General features: G+C 45.5%; 1 protein-coding gene across 1 annotated transcript; it reads left to right on the forward strand.

Annotated features, from left to right (window-relative positions):
* Positions 1-3238: 3238 nt before the first annotated feature.
* Positions 3239-25560, forward strand: TMEM216 (transmembrane protein 216; the record flags this gene model as incomplete). Its single annotated transcript, XM_082270972.1, has 6 exons — positions 3239-3369; positions 9992-10106; positions 10326-10419; positions 14141-14233; positions 22214-22415; positions 25299-25560. The coding sequence occupies 6 exons, from the start codon at positions 3239-3241 to the stop codon at positions 25312-25314; spliced, it is 651 nt and encodes a 216-aa protein (XP_082127098.1). The 3' UTR covers positions 25315-25560.
* Between the last annotated feature and the right edge of the window lie 953 nt (positions 25561-26513).

The raw sequence follows: 26513 nt of genomic DNA on the forward strand, positions 1-26513 counted from the left end.
ACTTGTGCTGTTCTGCTACGTCAGCCGATAGCGGGCAGTAGAATGCTGTCAGCTGACTGGGTCACAGGAGAACAAAAGTAACTGCACTCCTATGACCCACAAGAGAAACAGGCAAAAAAATCTTTGGCCATAATTCTCTTTTAAATTGTGATCTCCAGGCAGATATCAAACACACAGATTAATGCAGCACTATTAGGGTCCATTCACATTAGCGCGACTTGTCAGGCGATTTGGTCGCCTGACAAGTCGCGGTCGGTCGCTCGCCATTGAGTAGTACAGGACCCGTTCTAATAGGAGTGACACAAGTCGCTCTGACTTAGAAAAAGGGTCCTGTACTACTTTGGGGCGACCTGGAGGCGACTTGCATTGACTTCAATTATATGAAGTCCGTGCATGTCGCGCCGAGGTCGCGGTGCACTGTGCACCGCGACTTCACAGGTCTTAATGGGCGCTTATTCTTATACGTCTTTAAATACATTTTTTTTTTTTTATCCTGTCCCCTTCCTTGGCACGTATGGCTGTGGTGTGTGGCTGAGCTTTGCAAAAATCTCAGAACTGAATAGACAGACAAATCCTTTTATGGGTAAACAGTTTATATATAATTTGATTTGTGTATTAAACTGGAGATCAACTTCCTGGCCCATACACATGATCTGAAAATCATACGGAAAATACCGCTTTCGAAGCAATCGTGCGATAATCTGCACGTTAGTACACAGCTTTCGATAACCAATCATGACAGTTCATCTGATATTATCCAATGGTGAAAGCACAAAAATATAAAAAAACATTACAACACATTGAAACCCTTTAAAAATTTTATTTTGTGGTACAAGAATTTTCGTAACTTTAGTAACCTCTTCAATTTCTATTTGCGACTAGCAGGTGAAAAAAGTCAGACAGTCTATTGTCTGATTTTCGGATCGTGTGTACAGGCAATACTCTCCAACAGTTTCTTCTAATATGATGTGGGGCGATCCTTTATATGGAATTTCCTGTTTTAAGGAAAGCATATTCTACTTCTGACCCTTCAATGTAATCTGGTTTTTACCATGACCAATAATTTTCCTGGGCAGTGCTCACTGCTAGGAATTCATTTCAAATAGGATTCCCTACTTTCAACATAAGAACTTTTATGCTTTTTCTTCTGGGGTCATGGCTGCATTGCTTTGAAAAGCCCATCAGTTGCAAGTTACACAAAGCTGAAACAGCCAGTAGATGAGCTGCTAAACCACGTCAGCACATTTCTTGGGGGGAGTGCCAGTTTTCTGATGGAAGTTTAAAAAATGGCTTTAATAACCATGCCTTAATGTATACATTCTTATGAACTGATCACAACTTAAAGAGTAACTCCACTTTTGTTGAGAAAAAAAAGTCCCCTCTAGGTGATCAATGTATATTGTAAGGATTTTACCAAACGTTGTTGCAGATTCCCACCTGTTTCTGCTTTGTCAATGTGCAGAATGAATCTGAGCCCCGGTTCACACTTGTGCGTGTGCGGGGTTCGCATGTAATGTCAGAGCGCACTGCTCCGACATTACATGCGATCGGCTGTGCGGTGCGAGTTTAGCCATACAGTTTGTATGGCTAAATTCGCACCGCAGCCGCTCCAAACACGCACAAGACCCTTTTTTCTAGCCGCATCAGGATCGGATCGCACAGCGGTTCACACTTGTGCGATCCGATCCTGTGCGAACTGCACGATCGCACTGCGATATGCGATCAAACTGGGGGTGTCGTTAAGATTACATTGACACCCCCAGCGTATCGCATATGGCAGTGTGAACTGCCGAGGGTGCGTGTGCGATGCGGGAAAAGGCTGCGGATTCGCAGCCTTCCCGCATCGCATATATGTGAACCGAGCCTGAATGGGAGTGACTTTTTCATTATTAATCAGGTGATGCATGTTCAGTGTTATAATGAAGAAATGTGCAGTGTCTGCATCCCTTTATAAGTAATTAACCTTTTATACGCATCTCAGCAAAAAATGTTTTTTTTGTTGCAGAGGCTGCTTCAAATCAGACTTGTATTGTAGTGCAGAGTTCTGTGAAAATGCCAATCACACAAGAAGGAAATTACTTTTCTGGGGACGTTCTGTACATCAACCATGTACAGAAGGCTCCTGGGTTGCCATGCTGCATTGAATTTTACAGAAGCTGCAGATTGAAAATAAAATAATTTTATATTTAAATTAGACTATGGCTTGTGTTGCAATTTTTTAAGCTATATTATTTATTTTTATTTGCTATATTTTTCCCAGAAAAGTGGAGTTACCCTTTAAGGACCCTTTCACACTATTGCGGTTCACTCGTGTTAACACACGTTATGCCACATATTAACCTGCATTGCATTAAGGCAGCCTGTTCATTTGAATGTGCTGCATAATGAACCAAAAAAGTGTAAATACGACTTCTCACAGCACACATCCATTGGCAAGTTGCATTGGCAGCCCATTCTGAATGAATGGCACTGCATTACACCAACGCTTTTAATGTGTGTTGCCACAATGCAGTAGTGTGAATGGGTTCTTTATGTTTCTTCCAGTGTTTTAAAGATTTCAATATTGATGTAAATTGTGTTTACAATGAAAATAAATTGTACTTTGTAGATAATGAAAGTATTTTTTTAGGTGCTGAAAATTGTTTGTGTTTTTTTTAGATCACATTTTGATCATTTTAATAAATATATTTTAAAGTTGATGATTTTGTCCTGTGTGGAGTTTATGAACGTAAAGCATGGGAGGAATTGATATTTCCCCAAAATTTTCTACGAGACAGCAACCTGAGAGATGATTGGTCCTTCCTCTACAGGAACCACAATGCAGACAATTAGAAACCCCTCCCACCCCCCTCAATCCTCAGTTCACATTGTGTTTCCCTTAGTTCGGGAAGCATTGTAACATTTGTTATTTTCCTGATTTGAATGGGCGTTGGGTCAGCGTTGTCCCTAGGCTGTGAAGATCGGTGAAGTGGGTTGCCTTTTCGCTCTTCCTACTGATTCAGCTGGGTTTATCTGTAGGTCCCAGGTCCTTAAAGTGGTAGGAAACCCTGTTCTACCACTTGTACCTACAAGTAAGCCTATAATAAGGCTTACCTGCAGGTACTGTGAATATCTCCTAAACTTGCACAGTTTAGGAGATATTCAGAGTGCATGCAGTCGATGACATCATCAGTGCATGTGTCTGAAGGTCCGGTTCACAGTGCCAAACCTTCAGAGCCCATGACGGAAACGGTGGCTCATGTGCGGGAGTGACGTCATCCCCGGCTCTGGCCAATCACATAGTTTGGGCTCAGGAACCCGGAAGACAGACGGGGAACATGTCAGCCCTCTCAGCAGGGACTTTACAGCGCTGGAGGGCTTAGTTCCAAGGTGAGTATTTCATAATGTGCTAGCATACTAGCACATTATGGCATTGCCTTGCAGATTTTTTTTTTTTTTTTTTACATCCCCTTTAACATGACTGAGCTGTGCTCTACAGTGTAGAGGAAGCCTGCATGGCCGTAGGGGACTACAAACATCAGACAAATACAGATAAAAATTTCCCAGTTCAATTTGCTAACCAGTTTGCTTGCAAGCTAATGGATAGATAGGGGGCAGGTGAGCCTGGAGGTGGCCCAACCCTCCTAAAGGTACTTGGGGGCATAATAGACGCCCAGCCAATAGCACAACAGCAAAGGCATCTAGTGTGTCCGCTCACCAGTAAACATGAACAACAAAGAAAATGGCCTCTGCCCCTACCTATAACTGGCCTCCATAGCAAAGAAAATCCATTAGATTGCATGTGCTTCCACTGTGGAGACTCTCATAAATTTACAAGATTTAGGACTGCAGGCAAAGTAGGCAGCCGCCAGGGCCGAATCCTGGGCGGGTGCACTGTGAGCTGGGGCGGGGGCGCCCAGGGCCGGCCCTGCCATAGGTTTCTTGGGCGGTCTTCGGAAGGGAAGGGGGGTTGAGGGCGAGTGCCGCATGATTAAACAGAGCAGGGTTCTTCTGATGGGGGCACACTGGTCACTCTGCATTGCTGGGGGAACACTGGTCACTCTGCAGTGATGGGGGCACACTGGTCACTCTGCATTGATGGGGGCACTGGTCACTCTGCATTGATGGGGGCACTGGTCACTGCATTGATGGGGGCACACCGGTCACTGCATTGATGGGGGCACACCGGTCACTCTGCAGTGATGGGGACACACTGGTCACTCTGCAGTGATGGGGACACACTGGCCACTCTGCATTGATGGGGACACACTGGCCACTCTGCATTGATGGGGGCACACTGGTCACTCTGCATTGATGGGGGCACACTGGTCACTCTGCATTGATGGGGGCACACTGGTCACTCTGCATTGCTGGGGGAACACTGGTCACTGGTCACTCTGCAGTGATGGGGGCACACTGGTCACTGCATTGATGGGGACACACTGGTCACTCTGCAGTGATGGGGACACACTGGCCACTCTGCAGTGATGGGGACACACTGGCCACTCTGCATTGATGGGGACACACTGGCCACTCTGCATTGATGGGGGCACACTGGTCACTCTGCATTGATGGGGGCACACTGGTCACTCTGCATTGTTGGGGGCACACTGGTCACTCTGCATTGATGGGGGCACACTGGTCACTCTGCATTGGTGGGGGCACGCCGGTCACTGTTCACTCTGCATTGGTGGGGGCGCACTGGTCACTTTGCATTGATGGGGACACTGGTCACTGCATTGCTGGGGGCACACTGGTCACTCTGCATTGCTGGGGGCACACTGGTCACTCTGCATTGAAAGGGGGCACACTGGTCACTTGTCACTCTGCATTGATGGGGGCACACTGGTCACTTGTCACTCTGCATTGATGGGGGCACACTGGTCACTTGTCACTCTGCATTGATGGGGCACTGGTCACAATGTAGGCACTGGTCACTGCATTGATGGGGGCACTCTGGTCACTCTGCATTGATTGGGGCACTGGTCACTCTGCATTGATGGGGCACTGATCACTGCAGTGATGGGGGCACACTGGTCACTCTGCATTGATGGGGGCACACTGGTCACTCTGCATTGATGGGGGCACACTGGTCACTCTGCATTGATGGGGGCACACTGGTCACTCTGCATTGATGAGGGCACACTGGTCACTCTGCAATGATGGGGGGCACACTGGTCACTCTGCATTGATGGGGGCACACTGGTCACTTATGACTCTGCATTGATGGGGGCACACTGCATACATAGAATCATGTGATTAGGAAGACCTGTGTGGAACAATTAATAATTGTACTAGCACTAAGTGAGCATGAAACGCGTTAGCTGGTGATGCTGTTCACCCATTTGTGTTTGGTGTTGCTTTTATGAACGTGTCAAAATAATGGTGATTTTATACTGGATGTGCGGCCAAACAGAATTTCTTTGCTATTTGGAGCCTGTGACGGACAGGGCCAGTACCCGGACGTGTGTTTGTGGAGGAAGACCCATAACCATGAGTGGTGTTTGCTTCTACATATATGGTTTTGGATAGAGTGGTGATGGATATGAACACCTGTCAGTTTTTATTTATGTCTGTGCCCCCGTTAGATAGATTTACCCTCTCTATTTGTCCTGTTTACCATTAACATTGAAAGTGAAAGAGTTGTCACCAGAAAAGGGGTAGAGGGTAAATCTTTAAATGGAGCAGAGCTGACCCTTTCATGGGTCCCGCTGAGTCCATTGGACCCAGGCAGCACTTGGAGAGGGGCGGCAAACTGGCTCCCAGGATTTTTTTTCCCAGCAGTTTTGGGTGTCATCAGTTTGCAGCGCATTATGGGTGGCATTTCCCCATCTCATACTGCCACCTGTAGTACTAACTGGGGAGTATGAGGAGGCGAAGTGTCTCCCCCGGGGAAAGTTCCTCATGTGATTGTGGTGTGCACAATGATGTCAGATATCAGCGCACTCCATCTCACGCAGGGCAGGCTGGATCTTCTAGGGCGGTGGGTGCAGTAGACCCAGAAGTGACAAGAGGACTGAGGACAGAGAGTGGGTGTTTGGTGGATCCGTCCGGTGGTAAGTTATGGAAGAAGATAACAGTATATATAATTTTTACATTTATATAAAATAATGGATGTGGGGGCCTTTTGGTGGGTGTGATTTTTTTTTTTTTTGGGGGGGGGGGGGGCAGAATTTTATTCTTGGACCCAGGCAGCACAATGTCTTGGGCCAGCCCTGCAATAGAGACATTAGCTCAGTGATCTCCAAACTACGCCCCCCAGCTGTTGCAGAACTACCTGTCCCATCAGGCATTGTAACACTCTGACATTCACAGACATAACTAAGTATGATGGGAATTGTAGTTCCTGAACAGCTGGACGGCCATAGTTTGGAGACCCTGATGACTACCAGGGATTCCCTCACTTAGGAGAGATTTCCTCCCACTTCCTGTCTAGCTATGGGAAAGGAAGTGAAGGGAAATCTCCCCAATGGGACATAGATGGCAAAAAAAAAAAAACTGACAGGAGTTATACATGCATTAATGCAATGCATCAGACAGATCTGAGTGGGACTTTTAGGGGTCTATTTATCAATGTTTTCACTCAAGACTCTCACAGATCTGTAACTGGATTTAAGGAGAAAATTGTGTACATGGTGGTGACAACAATACAAGTCCTGTAAATGAAAGGCTTTGGGTGAACTTTGCCACATCAGCCTGAGTCTGCCCAGACACACAGAGCTAACAATCAGACTGAGCTGTGTGCGGGCACCACAAGAACCAGCTGCATCACACAGGGCACACTCAGGTACCAACAGCCTGACACTGACCACGCCCCTCTCCCGCCCATCGCTACAGATCTGTCAGCGGTATCCAGGAAGTGACGTAATCCGCGTCCTTAGAGCAACAAGATGGCGTTTAAAGGTGAGCACACACACAGCGGTGTTTATTATTAGATATTTCTGCCGGTGAAGTGAGACTCCCGTGGCAGGCATCATTCCGGAGGTAGCGGGCTGTCATTGTGTACCGGCGATCTCCAGCATGTAACCAGTGTTATTTGTGTCTCCTCTGCAGGGAGAAGACGAGGGGTTGTATCCTTTCTGCTTACCGGTATGGAGGAGAGGCTGGTGACACCGGAGGGGGACGTGTGTGGGAGAGGTGTCACCGCATCCTACAGGCTGTGGCTGGAGAACTACAAGTCCCAGCAGACTGCCAGGCTAGCCCTGTGTGTGATGGTGTGTGATTTGCTGTGTAGGGAGATGATATTACAGAAGGTGAACATACAATGATATAGGAGTTGTAGCAGAAAACATAGGAAAAGGAGCACCGGTACGCAGAGCGCAAAGAATTTCTGTGTTTGGGGAATACGCCTGTATACTACGCATCTGTATACATGAGTGCTGCTGTATACCGCGTAGAGCCATTCATGTGTATGGGGTGAGGAATGCCCCCGTATACTACACATCTGTATACATGAGTACCGCTGTATACCGCGTACAGCCAATCATGTGTATGGGGTGAGGAATACATTCGTATACTACACATCTGTATACATGAGTATCGCTGTATACCGCATACAGCCAATCATGTGTATGGGGTGAGGAATACGCCCGTATACTATACATCTGTATACATCAGTACTGCTGTATACCGTGTACAGCCAGTCATGTGTATGGGGTGAGGAATACGCCCGTATACTATACATCTGTATACATCAGTACCGCTGTATAGCACGTACAGCCAGTCATGTATATGGGGTGAGGAATACACCCGTATACTACACATCTATATACAGCAGTTCCGCTGTATACCACGTACAGCCAATCGTGTATGGGGTGAGGAATACACCCTTATACTACACATCTATATACATCAGTACCGCTGTATACCGTGTACAGCCATTCATGTGTGAGGGGGTAAGGAATACGCTTGTATACTACAAATCTGTATATATGAGTACCGCTATATACCGCGTATAGCCATTCATGTGTATGGGGTGACTTTACACAGCACAGGAACTTCCCAAACACACAATTCTCCCTGATTATGCGTCGTACGCGGTTTCATCCACATGGCTGTAATTAAAGAGGAGCTCCAGGCTCCCCTTCCAAAAATTAAAAGTCAGCAGCCACAAGTACTGTAGCTGCTGACTTTTAATATAAGGACATTACATGCATACTAACTCATTATGTGTTTGTCTTACAGGTTGAAAAAAAATAAATAAAAATGATGGGTTTACAACCTCTTTAATAAGGTTCTATGGGTACTTCCCAATTAGACAGACATTGTACATTTAGACCAGAGGTCTTCAAACTATGACCCTCCAAGTTGTTCAGGAACTACCATTCCCATCATGCATAGTTAGGTCTGTGAATGTCAGAGTTTTCCAATGCCTCATGGGATGTGTAGTTCCGCAACAGTTGGAGGGCCGTAGTTTGAGGATCCCTGATTTAAGCTGTAACACATGACCAGCTTAAGGCCCCTTTCACACAGGCGGACCGCTCAGATCCGCCTGTCCATTTTTTTTGGTGGATCTGAACGGTCACCCCATGCATCCCTATGGGGCATCGGATGTCAGCGGAGACATGTCCGCTGACATTCAATCCGTCAAATCTGGACGGATGGAAACCCTATTTTCCATCCGTCCAGCGGATCGGATGAGAACGGACCGACAGTCCGGTCCCATCCGATTTCCCCATAGAGATGCATGGGGAACTGACAGCTGTGTCTCCGCACACAGCGCAGAGACACAGCTGTCATCCTCCTGCTCAGCGGGGGATCGGCGGCTCGATCCCCCGCTGAGAAAAACGGAATCCGTCCGATGGACATAGTGTGTGTAAGCTCGATTCACACAAGCCAAAGCTCTGTTAATTGATCTGCGGTGGATCACTTTTCAAATCGCTGCTGTCAGCTGTTTAGGAGGCAGCCCTGTTGTCTCTTGAGTGCCTGTTTTTTCCCTTTTTGAAGGCAGATTATAATGGGGCTGATGCACTGCAACTGCAAGCTAAAAACTTGTGGCCCGGCCCCCATTCACTTTAATGGCCAAGTTTGACAGGTGGTACCCGTCAACTCATGTTGTGTTATTTGCTGCGGCTTTAATGCAAAGCATCGCACCTCCTGCATGGAACGGTGTCATCTGGCTGCTATTTAGCCTTTTGGTGGGCAGCCGGGTGGATGTTGTGAGATTGTCAGTATGTGGCTGGTCATGTAATGTGCAATTTAATTATAAACCTAGCGCAAGGCGGTATAAGGCAGCCCATAGATGATTTATACTCCGGCCTCTTTCACACGGGCGTTCCGTATGTCCGTATATCATCCCATCCATTTGCGGGTGATATACGGACATAATGCATGTCTATGGGATTGTGGATGTCAGTGGATGACCATCCGCTGACATCCGATTTGTGTCCTTTCAGTTCTGTTCTGTTTTTTGGAACGGAACAGAACCCTATTTTTCTTCCGTTTAAAAAACGGAAAGGATGCAAAATCCGATGTCAGCGGTGTCATCCATAGACATACATTATGTCCGTATATCATCCGCAAACGGATGGGATGATATATGGACTGCATGACACAAGTGTCATCTGTGTCCGTAAAAAAAAAAAAAAAAAAGTGCCGGAGCGGATCGAATTAAGGTCCACTCCGTGTGAAAGAGGCCATAGTTTGGTTGAAAAAAAGACACAAGTCCATCCAGTTCACGGGAAGGAGGGTGGATAGCCTTCCTGGCCGGCAGAACACAATGATTACTGCTAGTGGCTATAAATACTGATAGGCTAGTTGTACCCAAGTCAATTGATGGATCGACTTGGGTACAATTAGCCTGCCCATACATGGATCGAAATTCAGCCAGTTTCTGCTGAACCGGCCAATTTCCACCCATGTATTGTAATGAGCGGGAAGGTTTTTCATTAGACCTCAGCAGATTGTAATGTGTGCTGTGATTGTACAGATCTACAAGATGTTCTATACAGAAGGAATGGCATGATCATCATCGTATTGTGTGAGTGCTCCTTGTCTTATCATTTTCTTACAGTCGCCTTGCAGTTTCCCGTCCAATGAATGTTCTTCAAATGAACATTTTTGGACAGGTTTCCTCTATTGTACGGCCAGCTTTAGATAAGTATTGTGATGCCAATCATGGACAGACAGTCAGTCCAGTAATCGTCTTCTGCTTATAGAACATATAAATATGAGGATCAATAGAACAGATTTGATATATTGTGATGAGTGTCAGACCCGGCTCACTATGGCTTCCTTACAGAATTCTACACAATGTAACATTTCCAGCAGGCAGCAGGTGATATATTTTTAGGAGCAGCTTACTGTAATCAATCAGCATGGTAATGAGATTTCCTTTACAAGATTAGCGCTCCTCCACTCCTCTGGAAGTCCTCCTCTTCCTCAATGGATGGTACTGCGCCTCCTACTTCTTGATTGAAGCCCTCATCTTTATATATAAAGGTAAGTAGCCGTCAGTCAGATTATTGCATTGGTGCCCATTGAGAGTAATGTTTGCTTTGTGGTATTCTATAGACCCGGGGGCTCCAAATCTATCATCATGGGGCCACATTGTATATTAGATGAGCATTCAAGGGACAAAAAAAAATCTGTTTTATAAATAAATGAATCAAATGTAAATGAATGAAGAAGTGGCACTTGGCATTTTTTGTATTCTGCAGGATAATATTTGGAACAATAGGAAAAAAACTTCAGGAAAACAAAGAAAAGAATTTCCAAATAAACTTGAGCCCATCAGAGCCCCCCTTACACCCCTTACATCAGAGTCCACATCAGTCTCCCTTACATTGGAGTCCCCATCAAAGGCCCCCTTACATCAGGGTCCCCATCAGTCTCCCTTACATTGGAGCCCCCCCCCCCATACATCAGAGTCCCCATCAAAAGCCTCTTACATCAAGGTCCCCATTAAAGGCCCCCTTACATCAGGGTCCCCATAATTCACCCTTACATTGGAGTCCCCCTTACATCAGATTCCCCATCAAAGGCCCCCTTACATCAGATTCCCCATCAAAGGCCCCCTTACATCAGAGTCCCCATCAGTTTACCTTACATTGGAGCCCCCTCCATACATCAGGGTCTCCATCAAAAGCCCCCCTACATCAGGGTCCCCATCAGTCTCCCTTACATTAGGCGCCCCTTGCATCAGAGTCCCCATATGTTTCCCTTACATTGGAGCCCCCCTATACATCAGAGTCCCCATCAAAGCCCCCCTTATGTCAGAGTCCACATCAGTCTCCCTTACATTGGAGTCCCCCCTTACATCGAAGTCCCAATCAAAGGCTCCCTTACATCAGAGTCCCCCCTTACATCAGAAGACATATAATCTTGCAGCAGGCCAGGTATAGCCTGTGGGTGGTAGTTTGGAAACCCCTGTGCTATAGCATGACTGTGGCCTCTGAAAGCTTTTTGTAGCATTACATTTATTGATGGGGGTGATTCCATAAGGTATTTGTGACGCATATCTAGAGGTATGGATGTAGTCGGACACCTTACAGGCATGTACATGAATCTGCCACATTACTGCAAGACCATATTCTAATGAGTATCTACAACACACTTTAAGAATTTCACAGAGTATGCATGTCCTTATGGCCCAGTTAAGGTCCACACTTGAGGCCCCCTATATCAATAAAGTTGACCACCACTTCTATGGGCAACAGATTCCAGACTATGAATTCATTTTAAAGTGATATATCACTATTAGATGGGTTTAGACTTCTAATTCATGGGTATTTCATGTCAAATTTAGTGATACATAGAGTGAAGAATACTTTTTAACATATTACTAGACTGTGGTGAAACAAAAAAAAACTATTTTACCTTTCTTCCGCAAGGTAATAAGAGCAAGGACCCTCGTCGTAGACGTGGACCCTCCTTCTCAGCTCATAAGAAGTTTTTTTGTCCCCCAGGGTCGACTGACAATGGTTCAAAACCTTTCTGGCAACCAAAAGAGGGCTTCTGCAGACTCGCAGACAAGGCTTCTTCAGCATGAAGGTGCGCCCTCACCCGTATATGGGGTGGGGGGACGTCTTCGCTGGTTTCTCGACCCGTGGACTTCCCTGGTACAAGACAAGTGGGTCCATGAAGTCATTCGGTCTGGTTACAAGATCGATTTTCGCTCTTTTCCCCCGGCAAGGTTCGTTCTTTCCTTCCAACTTGCACCTGTCCCCGGACCGCTTACAGGGTCTGTTTGGGTGATTGTTCTAGTTCCAATTTCGGAAAGTTTTCAGGGTTTTTACTCAAACCTGTTTTCAGTTTCCAGGAAGGAAGACAAGGTTAGTCCAATGCTGGACCTCAAGGCGCTGAACTGCTTTGTGCAGGTGCAGAAATTTCGGATGGAGTCCATTCACACGGTGGTGGCATCCCTGCATCAGGGGGATTTTCTTGCATCTATCGACATCAAGGTTGCTTACCCATACATTTCAATATGTGCCGGTCACCGGCGCTTCCTCCGCTTTGCCATGGGAGAGGAGCATTATCAGTTTGTGGCATTACCCTTTGGTCTCGTCTCTGCTCCTCGGGTCTTCACAAAAGTGTTAGCCCCACTTTTTGTGCGTCAGGAAGTCAGACTCACGCACAAACGCACAAATAGTAAGTCTGACTTCCTAAAAGACTTCGTAGCTGCCAGGTACACCATAATTGCCTGTCAATTTCCTTTGAATAATTTGGCCTCAGACACAGGGAAGGTAACACAATGTCTTCATTCAAATGAAAATCACGCATTGGCCTCGGAAAGGGTTGTCCGCTTCCTCAGCAACCCTTTCCAGATGGATCAGACAGATGGTGATCCAGGCCTATTCCATCAGGGATCAGGTTCCTCCTTTCCCGGTCAAGGCCCACTCTACTCGGGCGCTCAGTGCCTCCTGGGCCTCCCGTCATCAGGCATCAGTGACAGAGGTTTGCAAGACGGCCATCTGGTCATCGGTGCACACTTTCACAAAGTTCTATAAAGTGGATGTGTTGGCATCTGTGGATGCTTCCTTTGGCCGCCACGTTTTTCAGGCTTCTGTTTAGAGGACCTTTAAGGGTCTATTATTTTTTTCAGGTGGGCTCCAGTTGTTTTGGTTGAGCTCCTGTTTACCTGTTTGGCTATAGTTAGCCTTGGGAGTTTCTTTTTCGCTGTTCCCACCCCTCATGTTTAACACTGCTTTGGGATGTCCCAAAGAAGATCAGGAGCTGTGTCTGTCAATGTACAAAAGAGAAATCGGGATTTTTGACTTACTGTAAAATCCATTTCTCTAATGTTCATTAACGGACACAGCACAATCCCCCCCCCCCCCCCCCCCGGGAGTTGTAATTCTTCTGACACTGCTTGTAACAAAACTGAGTACCTATAGCAGAGAGAGGGAGTATACCCCCTGGGACTGCCCATAGGCGTAGCCAGACTTTTTCTCTGCCTAGTGTCCTACTCCTGTAGGGCGCAGTATAACCCTAATGGTTAAGAAGATCAGGAGCTGTGTCCATCAATGAACATTATAGAAATAGATTTTTTTCGGTAAGTCGAAAATCCCATTTTTACAGGCATGTGAGCTTTTATTTTGCACGTTTTAATGCGCTTTTTTGAGCATAAGGTTTTTTTTTTTTTTTTTTCTTTTTTTCACAAACCCTTCCCTCAGCTCATATATTCAATTTTGTGTGTGTGTGTTTGAGCTTTTTCATGCTCTTTTGCGCTTTTTCACACGTTGTTTGGCACTTAGGCGTCTTTTGTGCTCGAAATCTCCTCTCAAAAATGCGAGTTTGTTGGGGGTTTTTCTGCCTGTAAACTGAAAAAGCCAGAGTGTGCATGGACACATTGGCTAACATGGAGCCATGTTTCCAGGCAGAAAAAATGAGAGCTTGAAAAAGCTCAAAAGCCTGTAGGAGCAGCTTCTTTGATACTTGCATTAGGGCACTACTGTGCTCTCTCAGTATCTACAGAAGAAAATCAGGTAGGGAGTCCAAACTCTTTATAATGTACAGTATAAAGTTGACCTGCGGTGTAGGTGGGGTTCCATTTTATTAGCTTTGATACATAAAGGCAATTTGTTGTTTTTAATCTTTATTCTCACCATTTCTGAAATTTAAAATAATAGAGGACTCCAGACTGTAAAATATTTCAGTGGCCAAGATAAGCTATCAAATATATTATGGTTTGGTGGAGTTTACAATTTTCTTTTTTTCCCAGGACTTATTTTACCATACCCCACCTCTAACCTCGTACTGGAAGTGGTGATTCTTTTTCTCTATCTTGGAATTGAAGTTACAAGATTGTTTCTTGGTGAGTAGATGCATCATTGGGAGTGTTTAAACCAGTTTCTCATCCAGGGTTCCTCCAGAGGTTGTTAGGGGTTCCTTGTGCAATGAGCAATTTCTGCCTCTCAGATAAGTTCCCACTGATACCGCTGATCTTATTAGCTATCTGTAGGGGGTAATTCTTCCCAATGACCACAAGTGTAAGGAACATTCTTACCATTGACCATCACACTAATGTATCATAAGTTGTAGATATAGTAGTTTTTTACAAGGGTTCCCTGAGACTCTCAAAGTTATTTCAAGGGTTCCTCTTTGTTAAAACAAAAGTTAGGAAAGGCTGATTTAAAGGGATTGTAAAGGCATTCTATACCTTAGGATAAAAAAAACCTTTGTGCAGCAGCCCCCCTCGGCCCCCTTAATACTTTCCTGAGCCTATCTCTATTCAGCGATGTTGCAGGAGTTTCTCATCTGCCTGGGACTCCCCTCCTCATTGGCTGAGACAGCAGTACAGCATTGGCTCCCGCTGCTGTCAATGAAAGTCAGTCAGCCAATCAGGATAGAGAAGGGACAGGGCCGGGTCACGACTTCGTGTCTGAATGGACACAGGGAGCTGTGTCTCGGCTTGGGTGCCCCCACAGCAAGCTGCTATATAAAATTTCACCTGCGGGCAGGCATTTAAAACACATCACCCGCACTTCCAGGACCAAAACTGCGAGGTCAGCGCGTCATTTTCCCTACGCATTTCATCACAAATGACGTCATCATGGGGTGTTGTTGTTTTTTTATTATGTGTAATAATATTTACTAGGCCAATTCTGTTTCTGTTTATTAGTATTTTGTGACAATATTGCACAGTAGAGATTGCTGCTTTGGGAACTAGTATTGGTGCTGTGTAAGACAATTTTTAGCACAGTTATTTATTTTAAAATGTATCTTGGTTGTGATGTTAGCAGCCCCCGCAGACTCAGAGCTGTCACTCAAGGGACACTTTTCTGTATTACCCTTTGCTACTGCCCTAGCAGGTGCATAAAAGTCTATGTAGGGAAGTGTGGAGGAGCTGGGCCAGCATAGAAAGTAATCAGACACTCCTAAAAGAAGAATAGGGTCATGACGTGCAAGGAGGGAGGGGGCTTTGCTAGGGAATCGACCCCTCCTGGATTAGTCAAATTTTCTAGCAAATTCAAAAGCACATTGCAAGTGAAAACAAAACTATTTATAAAAAGAAAATATACTGCAAGTAACCATCTAAAATCCTTGATTTTCTTTACTTTTACGGTCATTTTTTTAACCTGGTGATAGGATTTCTTTAAATACGATTCTGTACAGAAGTATACCATCCAACTGCAAATAATATGCATGCTGTTTTCTAGTGCATACCGACATTAGAACTAGTACATTACACCAGACTATATTACTGTAATATGGCCTAGAAGTTAAAAAAAACTAAACATTGTTTGTAGGATTCAGTCAAACATGATGTATTTTTGTTGATTTTTGTGCATTCGATGTTGGACATGAAAAGTCACCAGGGAAGCTGCAGAATAAAGACGTATAAATAATGAATTTCCCATGCGAGCATTCATTAAAATGTAATTGTATAGCTGAAACTGTGACCTAGACCTAGATGCATCCTATACGATCTCATTGTGAAACACTTGTAGGACTATTGCACCTGGTGAGATGTGTAAGCCATTATTATTAATTCATTGTACTTACACAAAGAGAAACCTACACCAAGGACAATAAGAATACAAGTTGAATCTATAGTCTTGAGATTTTTATAAATATATTTGTGAATGTGATTGTAAAATTTTGTTTTTTTTTTCTATTAGAATAACAAACATGTTATACTTACCTCCTCTGTGCAGTTGGTTTTGCACAGGGCAGCCTGGATCCTCCTCTTTCTGGGGTCCCTCGTTGCTGCTCCTGGCCTCTCCCTCCTGTCGAGTGCCCCCACAGCAAGCAGCTGGTTATAGGGGGCACCCAAGCCGAGCTGCGGCTCTGTGTGTCCATTCAGACACAAAGCTGCTGTTTGGCCCCGTCCTCTCTCTCTCTCCTGATTGGCTAACTGAGTTTGATTACAGCAGCGGGAGCCAATGGCGCCACTGCTGTGTCTCAGCCAATAAGGACAGAGAGTTCCGGACAGCTGAGGCACTCATGGACATCGCTGGATAAAGATGGGACTCAGGTAAGTATTAGAGGCAATATTGGGCATTTATTATGTTCTTGGAATTGGAGCCTGCACAGCATTGCAACTGAAATCAGTGGGTTGTGGGTTCAATGCATATTTTCCTGTAGAATCTTCCACTAGCCCCGGGTCTATACAGAGGTGTGGACCTACCAGTTACGGGCCTGGAGTAAGTATCAAAGGACTAGAAGTGTGGTGATGTGGTGCTACTTTGAGACCTGCAAATCCCTTTGCCCCGATAGAAGATGGGGCTTGTAGTTTTCCATTCACGGATCCCTGTGAATGGATGATGTGGCTGTGTGGGCAATGCCAAAAACAGCTGTGCTCATTTCAAATATCAACAGATTCCTGCAGGGAGAAGCATCCCTGTGATTCAGGGAAGCAAATATGAATGTAACATGAAATTCATTTACAAAGATGGCCAATAATTCTGTTAGCATGTATCAATAAATAAGTTTCTGTTTATAAAGAATATACACTTGGTATCTGTTTTTGCCTAAATATTAACCTTTTGCCACCCATATGTGCAGCAATAAAGAGGGTAGGCCTTTACACTCACATGCTGCACATATGTGTCCATGGGCAGCAGAGCTTTCCTTTCTGAGACCACGCTCTTTGTGCGCTCCAAGACAGCTCTACTAATGATCGGGAGCCAGCAGGACCGGCTTCCAATCATATGACCACTTTGACAGCCCTTCACGGTGGTTATATGATCTTCTGGTCCTTTCTGACCCCTGGCAATACAGACTTTGTTAAAGGGACAGGGTGACTGGGCGGGAAGGATTTAATGCTACGATGCCTTTTGTGTTACACAGCAGTTGTGCTAACTCATCCCTGCCAAGTCAGACCTCAGAAATCATTAAAGACTGCTGATTGGAGAGCTTCACCTCTGACATGGCGAGAGGGCATGTCGGATCTCTGCAGAGAGACCACTGCTTCATACAGAGAGCAATATTCCTTGTCTGCAACATGCGGGCAGGCGATGGGCTTTTTGCACTTGGGTTGTGACGAACTTTTAAAACTTTGTATACCTTTGTGAATCGATTCACCTTGAATATATTTAAAGCGATTGTTAAGCGCTCAGTTTTGAAAAGATTAAGTTTGAGGAAGTAGTGTGACATCCAGGCTGATAAGTCTGTTAGTAAATTAGTGATACATGAGGAGACTGAAGGAGTGAGCTGAGGAGTAGAGAGATAGATTTGGGTGTCGCTGGTTTAGAGATGGTATTAGAAGCCATAGGAGGCTATTGGCTGACCCAGGGAGGAGGTGTAGATTGAGAATAGGAAAGGTCCAAGAACAGAACCTTGAGGGACCCCCGACAGAGAAAGGAAGAATAGAAGAGGGAGTAGAATTGCAAGTGACACTGAAGGTACAGTGGGATAGGTAGGATGAGAACCAGCAAAGCGTACAGTCAAGGAGACAAAAGGCAAGGAGTCTTTTGAGGAGGGGAGGGGGGGGAGGAAGAGTGTTAAGTGGGGTGTGGATACTCCCTGGGGTGGTCGGTCACTCCGGGGTTCACCTCCATCCCCCCCCACCACGGTGGGGACGTGGCCTGGTTTATCCACATGCCCTGGTCCCTCTGGCCTGGGTATCTAGAGGGTGCACTGTCCCTTGGGCTCACCTTATCTGCCGTTAGGCCTGGGAAGCGGGTGACCGGACTTTCATGGATCCGTGCTGCTCGTGGTCGGACCCTGCCGGTAATTGAGGCCGCGGCCTAATGGCCAAACACTCTGTGGAGCAGCCCTATTGAGGGCGGCTGAAGCCACTGCTCCTTGTGCAAACATCCACCCTCCCTTCTTGCCGGCCTGGCTGTTAACAGCGCCCCCTTGTTCAGACCAGGTCCCCCCGGTCCGCACACTCGTGGCCAGGCACCCAAAAATTTAGGCCGCGACTTGCAGCCTGCTAGGTGCCGGCAAGAAGGGGCGGCACTGCATGGAATAGTATGGGTCGCCCGCATAGGTTATGGGTGCCCATCCCTGTGGGCGTTGTGGGGTCCTGGGGGGGGATTCAGTTTACAGGACTACCCACATTAGAGAGGCACTAGAGGCAAGCGCTCTTTTTTGTAACCTTCTTAGCAGGGATGGTGAGGACGATACCCTTTGGAGGGGCATCGGCGGTCTGCACCCCTATGTGGGGTCTCAGCAGCCCTCTTTGGGGGGTCTCAGTCGGGGGCCCCTTATGGGTTTTTTGTTTGTGTTTCCCAGAGCGCCCACACCCTTCCCTGCCTCATCTGTTGCCAGATCCTGAATCTGGCTCTGTCGCCACGGACATGCCCACGCTGCGGGGTTGGAAGCCACGTTCCCTAACTTGTCTGATAGTGAGGATGATTCCTCCACAGCTGTAGCTGCACTCAGGAGGCACTGATTGACGCACTGGTTGCATCCCTGCAGGTGACTGCAGATTGAGGGTGCAGCTGGGACCAATGGGTCCACGAAGGGATACTGTCCGGTTACAAGTTTCAGTTTAGTTCTTGCCCTCCGGAAATGTTCTCCTTTCCAGTTTGTGTCCCAGACCATTTGCAAGCTTTTTTGGGGAGGTGCATAACCTGTTGCATCATCAGAATGGTTCTGGGTTTTTTTTTTTCCAAGCCTGTTCCTGGTCCCAAAGATGGAGGGCTAGGTTCGTCCAATTCAGGACCTTAGGGCTCTGATCTGCTTTTGTGGGTACAGAAGTTCAGAATGGAGTCCATTCATATGGTGGTGGCACCCCTTCATCAGGGACTTCTGCCTCTGTCGGCATCAAGGATGATTCCCTGTACATTCCAATGTGTCCCCGACTCTAGCGTGGTGCTACCCTTGGGTCGCGCCTCTGCTCCTCTGGTCTTTACAAAGTGTTTGCCCCGGTTTTGGCATTGGTGCGTCAGTGGGAGTTTGCGGTAATGGGCTCCCTGGACGACCTCCTCTTACGAGGGGAGTCCTCTGCGGCCTTGATGGGCGACGCAGGGATCACTATACTGACCCTGAAGGGTTCCGTTGACCTCTGAAATACTAGATGTCTGCTCTGATTCCATCCAAAGAATTGGATTATTTGGGTCTGACTCTGGAATCGGCTCTAGCCAGAGTGTTCCTTCCTCTGAAAAATCTCCAGAAGTTGCATGCTGCAATTCATCTACTGCTGTCCAGCATGTTGTCCTCCCTCCGTACTTGCATGCGGGTGCTGGGCCCAATGGTATCTACCTTCAAGGTGGTTTAGTTTGCACATTTCCATACTTGGTCCCTTCCAAGGGAGTTCTTGGTAAAATGGGACGAGTGACCGCGGTCCTTGGATATATGTATCCAGCTGCGCCAGGCAAACAGGGGTCCCTGGTTGGGGGATTTGTTCCTCAGCTCTTCCACAGGGAAAATCCTTTCTCCCCTTGTCTTGGACAACGGTCACCACAGATGCCAGTCTGTCTGGGTGGGGAGCTGTCCTGGAACTGAGCTCTGCTCAGGGTTCCTAGACACTGGAAGTGTCCAGATTACCGATCAATGTCTTGGAAGTTCAGGTGATCAGGCTGTGCTTGGATCACTGGACAGATAGTGTCCGGGGGCTACTGATACATTTCCAGTTGGGCAAAGCCACGGTGGTGGCCTATGTCAATTACCAAGGCGAACAAAGAGTGTTTTGGCAGCACTGGCAGTAGCCGACATCCTTTAGTGGGCAGAACGCTTAGTTCTGGCCCTCTCCATCATACCTATGCCAGGGGTGAAATAGCTGGCAGGTGGACTATCTTAGTCGTCAGATGTTGGACCATAGGGAATGGTCCCTTTACCTGGACGTGTTTAATCAGATATGTCTATGGTGAATCTGTTGGCGTCCTGGCTCAAAAGAAAGGTACTGAGGTTTGAAGCAAGGTCACGGCATCCTCTGAGGAATGCCACAGAGGCTCTAGTGGCCCTGTGGGGCCAGTATCATCTGATCTACACTTTTTCTCCTCTCAAGCTTCTACTGCAGCTTTTACCCAGGATCGAGGCCAAAGCGATTCCGGTCTATCTAGTGGTCCCGGACTGGCCTTGGTTCACCGACCTGGTGTGATGGGTCACCAATGTCCTTTTGGACACTGCCTTTCAGGGAGAATCTGTTGTCCCAAGGGCCGAGCTTTCATCCTGCTTTGCAGTCGCTGGCTTTGACGGCCTGGCTGTTGAAAGCCAGGTGCTGAGGGATAGAGGTTTGCCTGGGTCAGTGTTTCTGACGCTGCTGAAGGCTAGGTATTCTACCTCTAGGAAGATCTACTATCGTGCGTGGGAAGCGTACATTTCGTGGTGTAAGTCACTTAGTGTTCATCCTCGTTTTTTCTCGGTGATGCGGGTCTTGACCTTCCTTCGAGGTTAAGCAGAAATTGGCCTTGAGTACTATCAAGGGCCAGGTGTCGACCTTGGTGGTATTCTTTCTACAGTCCCTGGGCACGCACTCCCTGGTGTGTACCTTTCTTCAAGGGGTTCGGCATTGGACTCCACCGATCCAGTCTCCTCAACCGCCTTGGGATCTGAACTTTCAGTCCTCCAAAAGCCTCCCTTTGCAAATATTCGGGAGATTCCCCTGCTTATGCTGTCCCAGAAGGTGACTATCACCTCTGCTCGCAGGGTGTCAGATTTGGCGGCATTATTTTGTCGCATCCCTTACTTGGTGGTCCACGAAGATAAGGTGGTTCTTGCCCCTATCTGTCGTTCTTTCCTAAAGTAGTCTCCGATTTCCATTTGACTGAAGACATTGTGTTTCATTCCCTGTGTCCCAGGCCTAAACATCCTAGGAAATTTCGTTGCATGCCCTGAATGTGGTTTGGGCGATTCGGGTGTACCTGGCAGCTACGAAGTCTTTTCGGAAGTCAGAATCACTATTTGTGTTCATGGATGGGCTAAGAACAGGACTGTCCGCTTCTTCTGTGACCATTTCAAGACAGATCAGGCAGTGATTCAGGCCTATTCGATCAAGGGTCAGGTTCCTCCATTCCCTGTAACCGTGCACTTTACTCAGGCGCTTAGTGCTTCCTGGGTTTTTCGTTATCAGGCGTCAGTGACGCAGGTTTGCAAGGCGGCCACTTGGTTGTCGGTGTACACTTCCACAAATTTCTAAAAAGTGGATGTGTTGGCAACTGCGGATGCTTCCTTTGGCCGCAAGGTTTGCAGGCTGCTGTTCCCTCTTTGGGGGAGTAATGTTCAGGTGCGCTACAGTTGTTTTTTATTGAGCTCCTGTTTCCTGGCTGGCTAATGTTTAAGCCTTGGAAATTTTTTTCTGTTCCCACCCCTCATGTTTGCTTTGGGACGTCCCAATGGTTAGGAATCCTGAGGAGCTGTGTCGGTCAATGACGAAAGAGAAAATGGGATTTTTGACTTAAAATCCATTTCTCTGATGTTCATTGACAGACAAAGCACCCACCCCTCTATGGAGTTGTAATACTTCTGACACTGCTTGTAACAAAGCTAAGTACCTATAGCAGAGAGGAGGAGTATACCTCCTGGGACTGTCCATAGGTGTAGTCAAGTTTTTTTTTTCGGCCTAGTGTCCTACTCCTGTAGGGGGCGGTATAACCCAATGGTCAGGAATCCTGAGGAGCTGTGTTCATCAATGAACATCAGAGAAATGGATTTTACGGTAAGTCAAAAAAAACTATTTTTTCAAACGTATGGTGTCATCTGTTTGCCAAGGTTGTAGGAGTCGGGGGCCTGATTCTGTGTGTAGTGAGGGGGGCCAGGGTGTCCAGGGAGAATGACAAGATCTGAGGTTGAAGATCTGCTTTAAGGATTAGGTGCACTTCAAATGGTGGTTGTGTTTTTTTTTGTTTTTTTTCCAATATTAAAGAAGATGATCATTCATTTCTATTAATTTTTTGTTTGCCAGGATGTCGTGGGAACCAGTGTGAACGGAAGCTCCCCCTTGTGGTCAGTGTGGGTCTAACTATTCCAGCAGGATTGCTTGCACTGTATTTCTTGTTTCTTCAGACTTATGCGCTACGAGTGGAGACAGTGCTGAGCTGTATTCTTCTGCTGTTCTATGCTTTAGAAGCCGTACTCAGTTGTGCTACATTCATAACATTCTGCAGGTAATGTAAGCTAATATAACAAATCAAAAAGTGCAGTGCTAAAATCATAAATCACAACAGCATTCACCACGTGTAAATAAACACAATCCACTGTGAAAATAGAATTATATATGAATAGATAAATAATGATAGTTCAAAACAAATAATCCACATGTGTGAAGTGCCTAATATTTGATTGCAGATAGAACCCCATCAAGGGCATAAGCAATCTTCCTCGTGTATCAGTGCAGAACGAGGAGCCCCACCAATAGATCCAATATACACTTACCAGAACTTTTTTGACTCCTTAGAAAAGAAGTAAAAAACACTTGCAACTGAGAGACACAGCCTAGTACTCAGTTGTCATCATCCTGTGTGGGTTCACATCATTCAAAGGTCACAAGCTCCACCATTAAAGAAAAGTCGGGGACCACAAAACCATAAACTCCAAGATTTATTGGAATGGTAAAATACTCACAAGCATAAAAAAACAACATTGCTCGTATCAGTAAACACTCAGTCCCCAGATTTAGACGGGCCACTTCTGGGTTTGGGAATGAGAGATGAAGTCACGAACGTTGGCTCCACCCTATGCGTTTTGCCACAACTGACGTCTTCAGGGGTGTGGAAGCCATGTTTGGTCATCACGCACTATATATAGAGGCTTGGAAGACATCAGTTGCGATGAAAAGCGTAGGGCGGAGCCCATGTTTGTAAATCCCGGGACCGAGTGTTTACTGATATGAGCGTTGTTATGCTTGCAAGTACTTAACCATTCGAATAAATCCTGGAGTTTATGGTTTCACACTATGTGGTTCCCTAACTTTCTTTTATGGTGGAGTTTGTAATCTTTGAATGAAGTGAGCCCACACAGGATGATGACAACTGAGTACTAGGCTGTGTCTCTCAGTTGTAAGCATTTTTCGACTTCTTTTGTAAGGAGTCAAAAAGTTCTGGAAAGTGTATATTGGATCTATTGGTGAAGGTGCACTATTGGTGGGGCTTTTTTTCGGGCTCTTCATTCTACACTGATAGACGCGGAAGATTGCTTCTGCCCTTGATGAGGGTCCATCTACAATCAAATATTCGGCATTTCACACATGTGGACTATTTGTTTTTAACTATTTCACATTAAGGAGTTATTATTTATCTATTTATAAAATTATGTGCTGGCAGCTTAGAGGTACCCATAAGCGCAATTTTGTTTCTAACCAAAATGTCAGCTAACATAACATGGTCTATCCGTTTAATCTGTCAGCATTGTTCAAGGGGACTGAATTCCTTATTTCTTTTTATCATGTCTGCTTTATGAACATTAGACTGATGCATAAAACTTGGGAAGGGAAGTATTTCCTGATGCACTAATCACTGTGATCCTTACAGTGATCGGGTGCAATAGTGTACCAGTCCAGATATAATGAAATTGAATCACTTTGCATCATGTCCAAGCAATAGTGCTAGGGGTTTTATCCATACTTTAGAGTCCAGGCATGTATTATATACCTTTTATGTTTCTATTGCTAGCTGTGCTTCCAGTATAAGGGGTTTTGAGACTAATTACAGCCTAAAACATTGAGCCATGTATCCAATTTGACTGTAACTTTGTTAGAACTCCTCAATGCAGGACATGGAAAGGTAAGGCTTCAGTTAAGTAGAGGTTTGGGAATGGAGAGATAACTTAATCAGTATGTTTATGGTAGAACTGTATCTGGTATAAACCATCAGTTTTGGATATTCATTTGTGAGGCAAAAGCCCACAACTGCAAAAGTTTCATACATGGTCAAATTCAGATGCTTACATTAAAAAAAAGTTTAGTATAGTTTGTTTGGGCTAAGCCGGCTTAAACAAACAATTTCAATAACAAAGTTATTCTGTGCTATACTAGCATCTGTAGTATCACTTTATTAGCATCGGCTACATAGAGCATGCACCATGGTGTTCAACAGCATCATGGGTGACTTCCTATCTGCTGCCAGAGCAAAATCAAGTCAGACTGAGTGCTTCTCATCCATTCAGAAGAAGCCTTGCATTGTTATGAATGAATACAAGCCTTCCTCAGATTGGCCGAGGTGGACTCACGATGTCACAATTTCCACCTCTGCAAGCTGTATGCAGCTGATGCTACTATAGCAGGGGTCTTCAAACTATGGCCCTCCAGTTGTTCAGGAACTACAATTCCCATCATGCCTAGTCATGTCTGTGAATGTCAGAGTTTACAATGCCTCATGGGATGTGTAGTTCCACAACAGCTGGAGGGCCGTAGTTTGAAGATCCCTGTACTATAGTGTAATATCGCACTGGCAGCGCCAGAATAACTTCATTATGGAAACAGTTTGTTTAGGCCAGCTTGGCCCAAAGATACTATTTCAAGTTAAAAGGAAACATGGGCTTTGGCTTTTATATCTGCCTACAGTACAACTTTAAAGAAGAACTATAGGAAACACTTTTTTTCCATTATGGCTAGAATAAGGGAAGGTTATATCCCCTGTAAGGTTTATTTCTGCCATCTCCCATTCCCAAAACCAAACAGGACGTGAGAGGAAATCCCTGCAAATGAATGAAATTCCTTGGGGACCCTCAGGTCACCAGAAGTAGTGTCCCCATTGGAAGATTTCCCCTCTATAACTTTTTTAGGGACGACCCAAAATTTTGGGTTTATCTTTGACTTTCAATGGTAATGGGAAACATGACAAATGGGGAGGGTGAATCTCCCTAACGAGGACACAGCAAGCAATCAAATCGGAGGTGTTATAATCCATCTCCCCTCTATCCAAAACTTAAAAAAAAAAGTTTTGCCTTTTCGGTATACTTTAATTAAAAAGAATAAACTATATAAAGTTTTTACTGGAGTTTTTCATTTTCCGTCCACATAGAATAACAGATCGTTTTTCCTCTCTATACAGGGAACCATCATATTGAGTATTACCAGACCTACACCAGGATGACTCTTCTGGACTCCTGAATGTCCCATCTCTGTTTGCTGTGCAAATCACCGAAGCCCCAGGCTTCCATCTAGGCCGTCATTCAGTGTTAAGTGTTTCCTCACTACTGAAAAAGACTTCTGCTTGATGTAGTCAACTGAATGCAGCCTTTCTGTTTATTGGGGAGGGAGAAGGGGAGGGGGTTGTTGTGTGTTTGTGCGTTTTAATTTTGTGATTATTCCATTGTGAGTTTTGAAATAAAATTGTAATTTTTTTAGAATTGTGGATTTATCTCATTAATTTAAAGCGCGCCGCCCCCACTAGGCAGCGGGGATGCCAATCCATAGGACCGGCGGCCACCAGGCACCCTGATCGATCCCCGCTGAGAGAGAAGGATGGTCAGCTGTTGTAAACACAGCTGACCGTTCTTCTCTCTGAAATGATCAGAGTGCCTGTGATCCTTCTATATAGGATCACAGCTCTCTATGATTATTTCACAATTCCCTCCCCCCACAGTTAAAAAACACTCCCCTAGGCTCACAATTAACCCTTTGATCACCCCTAGGTTAACCCCTTCCCTGCCAGTGTCATTATTACAATAACCGTGCATATTTTTTAGCACTGTTTACTGTAGTGATGTCACCAGTAGTGTCAAAAATGTCAGGGCCTGATCTGTCCGCCGCAATGACGCAGTCCTGCTACAAATTGCAGATCGCCACCATTACTAGTAAAAAAAATAAATAAAATAAAAATGACATAAGTCTTTCCCCTAGTTTGTAGACGTGATAACTTTTGCACAAACCAATCAAAATACGCTTATTGCAATTTTTTTTTACCAAAAATATGTAGCAGAATACAAATTGGCCTAAAAGGATCAAAAATGTAGATTTAAAAAAAACATTTTTTTTGGGGGGGAGGGGGAGTTAATATAGCAGAATGTGAAAAATATTTTTTTTTTTCCGAATTGTCGTTCTTTTTTTTGTTTATAGCGCAAAAAATAAAAATTGCATCAAATACCACCAAAAGAAAGCTCTATTTTGAAAAAAGGACATCAATTTTATTTCTGTACAGCGTCACATGACTGTGCAATTTTCCATTAAAATAACAGTTTCGAATCGCAAAATATGGCCTGGTCATTAAGGGGGCAAATCCTTCCTGTCCAGAACTGGTAAATGAAAAAGTTTGTTTAAAATATGT

This window comes from Pelophylax lessonae (genome assembly GCF_965119305.1).
Source record: "Pelophylax lessonae genome assembly, chromosome: 10".
NCBI classification, from domain to species: Eukaryota; Metazoa; Chordata; class Amphibia; order Anura; family Ranidae; genus Pelophylax; species Pelophylax lessonae.